This window comes from Podarcis liolepis, assembly GCF_965112155.1.
Source record: "Podarcis liolepis genome assembly, chromosome: 6".
Lineage (NCBI taxonomy): Eukaryota > Metazoa > Chordata > Lepidosauria > Squamata > Lacertidae > Podarcis > Podarcis liolepis.
In genome coordinates, this window is record NC_139559.1 from 4,376,002 (window position 1) to 4,387,107 (window position 11,106).

Sequence of the window (11,106 nt, forward strand, 5' to 3'; positions counted from 1 at the left end):
GCTGCTGTGTTTGCTTCAGCAAGTTTTTCCCTTTGGAGTTTTCTGTTGTACAGTGGTGCCCCACAAGACGAATGCCTCGCAAGACGAAAAACTCGCTAGACGAAAGAGTTTTCCGTTTTGGAGGTGCTTCGCAAAACGAATTTCCTATGGGCTTGCTTCGCAAGACGACAATGTCTTGCGAGTTCCTGATGGTTTTTTTCCCCTCCCCCCTTTTTCTAAGCCGCTAAGCTGCTTATCAGCTGATCCGATCAGCAGATAAGCCGCTAAAAGCCGCTAATAGCGCTAATCCTCTAATCCTTCAATGGGCTTGCTTCGCAAGACGAAAAAACCGCTAGACGAAGAGAATCACAGAACGGATTCTTTTCGTCTTGCGAGGCACCACTGTAATTCCTACTTGTCCCTTGATATGACCAGCCCAAGAGATTTTGCCGCTTGAGGCAAAACAAAATGAGGTGGCTGGAGGTGGCCCAGGGAAGTCCCGATACTCTGAAGGCAGTGGGAGAGAAAATGGGAGGCTGGAGTTGGCATCAGGCAGCAGGCACAGAAGGTGGCAAGTGGCGCGCTCCTTGTGGACCAGATCTGCCTTCCCTCCCAGTTTCCCCCAGCCTTCTACCTGAGGCGAGTGCCTCACTGAGGCTAATGGATGAGCTGGCCTTGCCCCTCAATCTCATCTGTCTTTCGATACGATAATACGATACGATAATCTTTATTGTCATTGTCCCATGCAGAACAATGAAATTGAAGAAATCTACAACAGACATTCAAAAACCAACAAGCCTGCTATCCCAGCCTGGTTAACCCCCTAAAAACTCTGATACCCTCTAATTAAATACAATATACGGGTGGCACAGTGGGTTAAACCGCAGAGGCTAGGACTTGCTGATCAGAAGGTCGGCAGTTCGAATCCCCTTGATGGGGTGAGCTCCCGTTCCTTCATCCCTGCTCCTGCCAACCTAGCAGTTCGAAAGCACATCAAAGTGCAAGTAGATAAACAGGTACTGCTCCGGCGGGAAGGTAAATGGCGTTTCCGTGCGCTGCTCTGGTTTGCCAGAAGCGGCTCAGTCATGCTGGCCACATGACCCGGAAGCTGTACGCCAGCTCCCTCAGCCAATAAAGCGAGATGAGCGCTGCAACCCCAGAGTCGGACTAGACCTAATGGTCAGGGGTCCCTTTACCTTTACTTTACTCCCACAGGGACTACCTTACACTGCGTTTAAAACCAAAATCGCATTTGGATAGAAACTGTTTCTCAGGTGGCTAGTCCTAGTCTTGATAACCCTGCACCTTCTTCCAGAAGGCAGAAGCTGAAAGAGATCATTTCCTGGGTGCGCACTATCCTGCGCTATCTCTGCAGTTTTCTTATGGCACCTGGAAGCATAGATTTGATCCAAGGTGGGAAGAGTGCACCCAATTATTCTCTCTAGATGATCAAGGCTCTTCCAGTGGGTCAAAGCAAATTATTAGCTCCAGCAAAGCTCCTAAGAGCCCACCTTGTTCCTCTAGCACCCTTACCGCTCCCAGGGCAAATCGTGCCCCCAACTTCAGGTTTGTCAGAACCTTTGGGGACATTTGTATCTCGATTTTGGGCTAATTTTGTCCACTGGGACTGGCAGCAGCTCTGCGAGGTCCAGGGCAAATGTAGCTTAGTAAAGTCCCCAAGTGCCTGGGAAATCTGAGTCCCTGGGCTTCGTCCCTTTTGCACCGACAGTTGCTACTTTGCTGGTGGACTTTCTGAGATAAAGAAAAAGATGGAGTGAACCGCACTTGCTTGACACAGATTCCTTGTGAAGGAATCGGAACGAATGCTCTGCAGACAACCTCCCTGTAGACTTTGTGCAAAAACATTGAGTAAGGTAAAGGTAAAGGGACCCCTGACCGTTAGGTCCAGTCGTGGCTGACTCTGGGGTTGCGGCGCTCATCTCGCTTTATTGGCCAAGGGAGCCAGTGTACAGCTTCTGGGTCATGTGGCCAGCATGACTAAGCCGTTTCTGGTGAATCAGAGCAGCGCATGGAAATTCCGTTTACCTTCCCGCCAGAGTGGTACCTATTTATCTACTTGCACTTTGACGTGCTTTCAAACTGCTAAGTTGGCAGGAGCAGGGACCAAAAAACGCAGCTTCTCCAGCCAGTAAAGCTAATATTATTGTAATGATGTATATAATCTTCCCATAATAATTTCACAGTAGGGCATAGTACTAAAGAAACTAATGACCTGCCATCCTCTTCACTTAGAGAATTCCACACAACACAAATAATCCCATACATCATTTATAAAAGCATAATGGGGGAAACGGGGGGAAAATAACAGATGGTAAGTAGAAAGAATCCAAAATTATTATTTAAGGAACTAATGGATGCACTGGTTTTTCAGAGCTGAAAAGGGACTGACTGTTGTTGTTTTTTATCTTTTCACTTGCTGCGTTTTCCAAGTGTGTACAGCATCTGTTACTAAAAACCTCTATGAGAGGATATGGGGGAAACTTTTATCACTGGATATCAAACATTAAAGGTAAAGGTAATGGGACCTCTGACCATTCGGTCCAGTCGTGACCAAATCTGGGGTTGCAGTGCTCATCTCTCTCTATAGGCCAAGGGAGCCGGCGTTTGTCCACAGACAGCTTCCGGGTCATGTGGCCAGCATGGCGAACCAGAGCAGCACATGGAAATGCCGTTTACCTTCCTGCCGGAGCAGTACCTATTTATCTACTTGCAGTTTGATGTGCTTTCGAACTGCTAGGTTGGCAGGAGCAGGGACTGAGCAACGGGAGCTCACCCCGTCACGGGGATTCGAACTGCCAACTTTCTGATCAGCAAGTCCTAGGCTCAGTGGTTTAACCCACAGTGCCACCCGTGTCCCTTAAAACATTGAGATTTATGCTTAATAGGGAAGTTGTCTTGAAGCAACCTTAGATTTGCTCGCTCATGGGTGAATTGTTGCTTGATGCTGTGGTGACTGTCTTGCAGGTGCAAACCGCTTGACTTGATCTCCTCCTGTTCCCCAGGTCCATGCTTCCAGATGCAGTGGACGATTTCAAGCTGCAGAACCCCACCTGCCTCAACCTGGAAGCTTTCTTCTACTCGTTCTACGTTTTCTTCAACAAGCTCGCCGCCGGCCTCTCCCTTGGGATTTCCACCATGAGTCTGCAGTAAGCCTCCTAAGCCACAAACGCTGTCCCAAAATCCCTTTCGCTTCCTGGGAAGGGAGAATGACCTAGAGCAGGGGTCAGCAAACTTTTTCAGCAGGGGGCCGGTCTGCTGTCCCTCAGACCTTGTGGGGGGCCGGACTATATTTTTGGGGGGGGGGGGATGAACGAATTACTATGCCCTGCGGGTGGCGCTGTGATCTAAACCACTAAGCCTCTTGGGCTTGCTGATCAGAAGGTCGGCAGTTCAAATCCCCGTGACAGGGTGAGCTTCCGTTGCTCGGTCCCTGCTCCTGCCAACCTAGCAGTTCGAAAGCACATCAATAGTGCAAGTAGATAAATAGGTACCGCTCTGGCGGGAAGGTAAACGGTGTTTCCATGCGCTGTTCTGGTTCGCCAGAAGCGGCTTAGTCATGCTGGCCACATGACCCGGAAAAACTGTCTGCGGACAAACGCCAGCTCCCTCGGCTTTTAAAGCGAGATGTGTGCTGCAACCCCAGAGTCGTTCATGACTGGACTTAATTGTCAGGGGTCCCTTTACCTTTACCTTTTACAAATAACCCACAGATGCATTTTTTAAAAAAGCACACATTCTACTCATGTAAAAACCCCAGGCAGGCACCACAAATAACCCAGAGATGCATTTTAAATAAAAGGACACATTCTACTCATGTAAAAACACGCTGATTCCCCGACCATCCGCAGGCCGGATTCGGCCAGATATGGCCCCCAGGCCTTACTTTGCCTACCCAGAGGCAGGGCTGGCTTAAGAGCCCTCATGGTTGCAGTGGTTAGAGTGCTGGACTCTAACCTGAGAGACCCGGGTTCAAATCCCCCACTCGGCCATGGAGCTCTCACTGGGTGACCTTGGGCCAGTCACCAGTTTAACCTTCCTAACAGCGTTGTTGTTGTGAGGATAAATGAGGAGGAAGGGAACCACGCTCCTTGGAGGAAAAAGTGGCATATAAACAAAGAAATAATCTATTTTTTTTTAAAAAAAGCCATCATTTCCAGTTTTGCAGGTTACAGAGCCACGGACTGCACACATAACCCCCAGGTGATCCTGACGCTGCAAATTCTCATGGCGCCTGTTCCCATTGCCCTGCTGCTCTCCTCCATGGCAGTCTTCTTCTCCTACCCCATCGATGAAAAGCGGAGGAAGCAGATCAGAGTGGAAATGGAGACGACTGGGTAAGGATGGGGTTCTCCGATGTGGTGCAGAAGAGTTGGAGAACTTTAAAGTGGTGGAGGGTTGCCCCTAATTAAAGGCACAGGCTTCCCTATCCTAAAGGCTTGGGTTGGGCATTTTAGACCACATATAAATAATAATAATAATAATAATAATAATAATAATAATAATAATAATAATAATAAATATTTATATCCCGCCCTCCCCAGCCGAAGCCGGGCTCAGGGCGGCTAACAACAATAAAATAATACAACATTCTAAAATCATTTCATTATAAAATTAATTCAAATCAAATTAATGGCAACCATTGGGCTAGAGTTCTGTGAAGACTGCCAAAGGAGGGAGTCAGGCTGTGCCCTGGCCAAAGGCCTGGTGGAACTTGCAGGCCCTGCAGAAAGATGTCAAGTCCCGCAGAGCCCTAGTCTCTTGTGACAGAGCATTCCACCAGATCGGGGCCACAGCTGAAAAAACCCTGGCTCTAGTTGAGGCCAGCCTAACCTCTCTGTGGCCTGGGACCTCTAAGACGTTTTTGTTTGAAGACCGTAAGTTCCTCTGTGGGACATACCAGGAGAGGCGGTCCCATAGGTACGAGGGTCATAGGCCATATAGGGCTTTAAAAGTTAAAACCAGCACCTTAAACCTGATCCTGTACTCCACCGGGAGCCAGGGCAGCTGGTATAGCACCGGGTGAATGTGATCCCGTGGCAAGGACCCCGTAAGGAGTGGCATTCTGCACCCGCTGGAGTTTCTGGGTCAGTCTCAAGGGCAGCCCCTGCAAACATCTTCCAAGACAATAATGCCCACTCACACCACAAAGAGCTCATAACCCGCTTACTTTCAGCAGCCAGAAGCATTATAGCCAGACACTGGAGAGACCTGTCAGGAGGAAGCATGGACCAGTGGTACCAAATAGTCTGGGAAACAGCCTATTAGAAAAACTAACCAACAAACTGACATGGGGACAAATAGAAGAAGATGCCTTCACCCCGGTATGGCTACCCCTTTATCACATACACAGCCCAACAAGATAATGACAAGAATCCGCCAACAGCATACAAATCAATCTGGCTAACCTGATTCAAAACTACATACTCACACCCTGCTCACACACAAAAACAATTCTCACTGCAGACAACCAAAGACAACCAACCACACGCTAGGCCACCTCAACCTCTCTCACCACCAAGGAAATACAGGCAGAGGGCCTTCTCAGTGGTGGCACCCGCCCTGTGGAACGCCCTCCCACCAGATGTCAAAGAGAAAAACAACTACCAGACTTTTAGACGACATCTGAAGGCAGCCCTGTTCAGGGAAGCTTTTAATGTTTAACAGACTACTGTATTTTAATACTTTGTTGGAAGCTGCCCAGAGTGGCTGGGGAAGCCCAGCCGGATAGGCGGGGTATGTATAAATTAATTAATTAATAATTATAGTAAGAGAACCCATAAAGTAACACTGACACTAAGTAGAATAATAGAAGCCTAACCACTCCACCCCACCCCACTCGCCATTCCGTCCTCCCCCTCTTCCCCCTTTTTCTCCTCCTCCTTCTTTTTCCTAATTGTTTAAACCAATTCATGAACCAAGAACTTATACATTGACCACTAGTAATGAAACATGCAGATATTTTTCCCACATTTATTATGCTATTCTATGGTTGTGATATACAAATGACATGAGAAAACTTGGTATACTTATTTGTATAACATTATTCTTGTTTATAAAAGCCAATAATATTAATAAGAAGAAGCCACAGGCACTGGGAGTATGGTTTTTTTTTCCTCCCCACACATTACCCGCTAGCCATGGGGGCAGCAGCTTCAAAGGTTTGGATATATGTAATTTCAGTGTATATGCAGTACCTTTGGAACCGAACCCACACGTAAGACAAGATCGTGCTGTAGATGTCAACTGGCTTGGCAGTCAAGTCATTCCATCTTTCCAGGGAACCCTGAGAAATAATAATATAACAATAATTTTTTATTTATACCCTGCCCATCTGGCTGGGTTTCCCCAGCCACTCCGGGCAGCTTCCAACAAAATATTAAAATACAGTAGTCCGTCAAACATTAAAAGCTTCCCTAAACAGGGCTGCCTTCAAATGTCTTCTAAAAGTCTGGTAGTTGACATCTGGTGGGAGGGAGTCATAGCTGTCAACTTTTCCCTTTTCTTGCGAGGAATCCTATTCGGAATAAGGGAATTTCCCTTAAAGGGGAAAGTTGACTGCTATGGAGGGAGTTCCAGAGGGTGGGTGCCACCACTGAGAAGGCCCTCTGCCTGGTTCCCTGTAACTTGGCTTTTCGCAGTGAGGGAATTGCCAGAATGCCCTTGGTGCTGGACCTCAGTGTCTGGGCTGAGTGATGGGGGTGGAGATGCTCCTTCAGGTATACTGGATATGCTTTCATTGGGGCTGAAGGAGGCAAAAGAAAATGCACAGAGAGGGAAGAGAGGCCAATCTCCTTCCACTGACCTTAGCCAGCCAAAATCACCTATCCCCCCACCCCCAAAAGTCTTAACCCAGGGCAGGGGAGCCTGCTGGCCATAGCCCTGATGAGGCCTATCCTGGATCCCAAAGCTGCTTCCCCCATGTGTGATGTGGGATGAGTGGCAGGTGGAGAGACGGCTGTTTATGCACAATTTGCAGTGCGTTCCCAATGGTGCCTGCACATGTTTGCTGGGGCTGATGGGAATTGTAGTCCAGGTCTGCAAAGGGCGCTCTACGAGTTTGTTTGCCCCCTTTCGGAGAGCTCTGTGCGCCTATTCCATAATTTCCCACTCTGCACCAACCTTTAGACGCTGAGCCTCTCCTCCGATTTCACGTTCATCTTTGCTGTTTTTCTAAGCAGGCATCAGGGTCAGACAGAACGCCCAGAATCAGAGGCAAGTTAGTCTCTGGAGGGAATTCATGGCTCCTTGCAGGAAAGTTGCCTCTGGTTGCAACACTACAAAGGACAGGTCTCTGGCGTCTTCCTTTTTTTCATCCGGGAGCAGCAGTGAAGACATCTCGAGCGCTTCCGCAAGATGCCAAAGAAATTAACTCCACGGAGCTCAACGTTTTTACAACCATCTCTCGCCCAGGGACAAATCCCTGAGGATGGAACAAGCAGAGACTTCGCTTTAAAAACTGGAATGAACTTCTTTCTCAGGGGAGCAGGAACAAGCTGGTGGTTCTACAAACGCAGGGACTTTAAATGTACATTTATGTAACAAATATCTCTTGCCTTGGAAAGAGAATGGATTGTGCTATGATTCAGTGACTCGTCTTCTGCACTTAGACGATTTATGTAAGCTCCTCACATATGAGTAAGGAAACTAGGCCAAATGCATATTCAATTTCAGGACATTTTAGAGAACTGGAACTCAGCTGCCCGGAGGTTGACCCCGGGCAACTGCACTCAATATCATTATGGGTCTCTCTCAACCCCAGTCGTTTTCACAGGTATTTTGGTCTTCTGCAATCTCCGGAACTGGGACCTCTATGCATTTCTCTGTATGGTGGTATCCGTTTGATACCTAGCCATGGCAAGAAGGATGCTTATTTAGCTCAGTTTAGAGAGGCAGAGGGCATGATCTTAGCGGTAGAGAACATGCCGTGAATATTGAAGGTCTCAGGTTCCACCTTCAATGTCTTGAGTTAACAGATCTCAGGTTAGGAGGGCTGAGGAGCTGATTGGAGAGTCAGAGTAGATAATTCTGAGCTAGAAGGATCTGTGTCCAGAGGGAAGTAAGATGTGACTCACCCAGCTGGCCGGGCACGAGTTGACCTTTCTCCAGGTCCTGACTGGGACCTACCATGACGTTCTTCTGACAGGCTATTAGCATTATGTTCCCAAGCGCTCCAGGTCAAGGCAAGCACAGCACTGAACATGCTGATGAGACCTCCCTGACCCAGACCGATCCTTAGTTTCCAACCTCCCCTACAAAATAGCCTCGTAGTTTCCACTTTCCTGGTTAGGGGAATTGCCTCCCTCCGGTGGGGGAAACAAAGCTCTGGTGCACACCAGAACCTGATCCCAGCCTTCTGACGACACGACACCTGCCTGTTTGTGAGGCTATGGATGCTGACATCCTTCAAGCCATTTAGCAACGGAATCTTGTGGTCTGGTCTATTTCGGTATGTGCTAATGTGGTTGCCATGCACACTGATGGCTTTTAACTAGACTGCGAGTCATTAGTGATTTGCCTGTTTATTGCACAGAGCCAGAGCAACAATAGGTGCTTTGTGAATCACGCCGTGGAGCCAGGTTGACATTTCAGAAATAAGATTCCTTTTTAAAAATAATAACAATTAATTGGGGTGTTTTTTCCCCAGGGGGAGTTGTATGTGACTAAGAAGCTGCGGCTGACCATCTCAGTTGCAGAAGCTTTATTCTTCCAGTGCAAATGACATTCCCCTTCGTGCCTCTCATTGCTATGTGACTGGGATCAGAGGGTCAAAGGTTGTGACTTATTAAGGTAGGCCTGAGATATCCCCCCACTGGAAGCCTACCGCCAGGAAGATCGAAGACAGAGAACACCAAAATGTTGCAAAGCTTACTGCAGCATTTGGATTCTCTGTCAAAACATAGTTGCTGTAACGTATTGGATTCAAAGAGTCCTTCAGTCAACACACACACACACACACACACACACACACACACATGCTGTTAGACAAGCCACTCTTCTCTAGACATTTTGTTAAGTTCTGGGTGAAGATATCAGACGACACAGCGATTCTTCACACAGCTCTTGTTTATTCACAGGCCAGAACAGAACTGGGCTGAAGGGGTCAGCCAGCCTGCTTATATAGCGTTCAACTACAAAGCAACAGTAACAACTTTCTGTAACTATCCAACCACTGAACTTCACCTTCAATTCCTTATTTGCATATGCGGACCTGAGTGAAAACTATCTACCATATCCCCCTGCTGGCCCAGGGTGAGAACTTCAGGACATAACACCCCTCCCCACTGAGATAAGGTGTTCGTTACAATCGTAATGGTTTCCTTAATATACAGCACTACACGTAATGGATCAATTAGGCACAAAAACATATTGGTTACATTTCACATACTTCCATTAGATCGACAGTGTTACATGTCCAACAACATAGTCCTTTAAATAAGTTGGGCGCTTGGATACTATACTGGCCCACCTTACAAAGTTGTTGTAAGGGTCACAGTGTACATGACATGGTTTGAAACCTCTAAAGAGCTACACAAACGTGATCTCTTTTTATTACGACCACAGCTATGCACAGATTCTTGCCAGATTCAGCACTGCTACATGCAATGCTGCTCTGATCTTCCTCAACAAAGACCTGGGGAAACGGAAGCAGTTGCGCTGTTGCTTTTGCTGAAAAGCAGCTGATTTCTCGTCTGCAACCCAGGGCCAGAAACGCACTTCAGGAGTGGGCTGCTGTGTACAGCTTGTTCCCTCTCTGCCCCTGCAGCTTCATTCCCATTATATTCTGGGTTGCTCCCTCCTCCTTCCGAAAGGCGGTGGCTTTTTGGTGCCAGGAAATCAAAAGCTGCAGTTATCCCATCCTACTAAAAGCCTCACAATTGGTGTAATTTGTATTCAGGTATTCTTGTAACTTGCATGTTACACCGTGTGGGCTGGAAGAGTAAAGAGCGTCAAGCTGTGCTTTATACTTCGGAGTTTGACTGAATATTTGCATTTTCCGAGGCTGACATCTCTCGAGTTGTTTCGTTTCCGCTGACAAAAGCTGCCTTTCTCATTTTGTATTTTGTATGCTTTGACAACCAATACAGATGTTTCTGTTTCCTCCCTTCTCATACACTGTCCCTTATTCTTCAGCAGGAGGGGGTGGGGAGCATCTATTCCATTCCTGCCTCTCACTTCTGTGTGTTTGAGGTGGAGGGTGATGAGGGAAAGCCCATATATAGGGAAGGAGGTGGGTTTTCTCTCTTAAGAATTCTGCAGTGTAGGCTGAAAACTCCTTTTGCTTCTTGGAAAATGGGAATAGGAGAGGGGCCCCAGGTACCTCAGAGATGGACCGTCCTGTGGTGAAACACATATAGTGGTACCTTGGTTGTCAAACTTAATCCGTTCCGTTCAACTCCTGGAACCATTCGAAAACCAAAGCACAGCTTCCGATTGGCTGCAGGAGTTTCCTGCACTCAGTCACAGAAGCCGCGTCGGATGCTCGGCTTCCAAAAAACATTTGCAAATCAGAACACTTACTTCTGGGTTTGCAGCGTTCGGGAGCCAAGCCGTTCGAAAACCAAGGTACCACTGTAGTTGATTTCAGTGATGCAAACCAAGCTAACCGATGGGCATTTTCTGCAGACGAGGATTGATTGGGATAGGTTGGTGGGCAAGACAAGCTAAACAGCAAGTGGGACTTAGGGCAAATGGTTGCAGCGTGGAGTGCTCCTGTTGTGAGATGCTCATAAGAACACGAGAGCCCTGGTGTCAAGGCAAAGCCTCATCGAGTCCAACATTTTGTTCTCAAAGTGGCCAGCCAAATGTCGATAGGAAGCCCTCAAGCAGTACTCAGAGCAGAGGCGCACTCTTCCCAATTGCATCAGGCTGGGGAAGGCTGCCTTAGGCTACCGTATTTTTCGCTTCATAAGACGCACCTGACAATAAGACACACATAATTCTTAGAGGAGGAAAACAAGAAAAAATATTCTGAACGAAACAGTGGATGTATGATTTTTTGGGTGCAGGCTGTAGCCATGGACATGCTATGTGATCTTATGGTGAATTTGGGGACCCAATGTAAAAATCCTGAGGACCCATGGGCTTTAACCTCCTCCTTCTCAGGCA

General features: G+C 47.6%; 1 protein-coding gene across 12 annotated transcripts in view; it reads left to right on the forward strand.

The window, feature by feature from the left end:
• LOC310708748 (sodium-dependent lysophosphatidylcholine symporter 1-B-like) overlaps positions 1 to 10,109 on the forward strand; it is a 43,416-nt gene extending 33,307 nt beyond the window's left edge. For 8 of the 12 annotated variants that reach the window (XM_083507505.1, XM_083507510.1, XM_083507506.1 and 5 more), the window contains 3 exons: positions 3,003 to 3,146; positions 4,158 to 4,334; positions 7,176 to 10,109. In XM_083507505.1, the coding sequence (XP_083363631.1) occupies positions 3,003 to 3,146; positions 4,158 to 4,334; positions 7,176 to 7,221 (367 nt within the window). In that variant the 3' untranslated portion in view covers positions 7,222 to 10,109. The remainder of the gene's footprint in view (positions 1 to 3,002; positions 3,147 to 4,157; positions 4,335 to 7,175) is intronic. The other 4 variants (XM_083507511.1, XM_083507507.1, XM_083507509.1 and 1 more) reach the window with 1 other exon arrangement.
• The last annotated feature ends 997 nt before the right edge of the window (positions 10,110 to 11,106 follow it).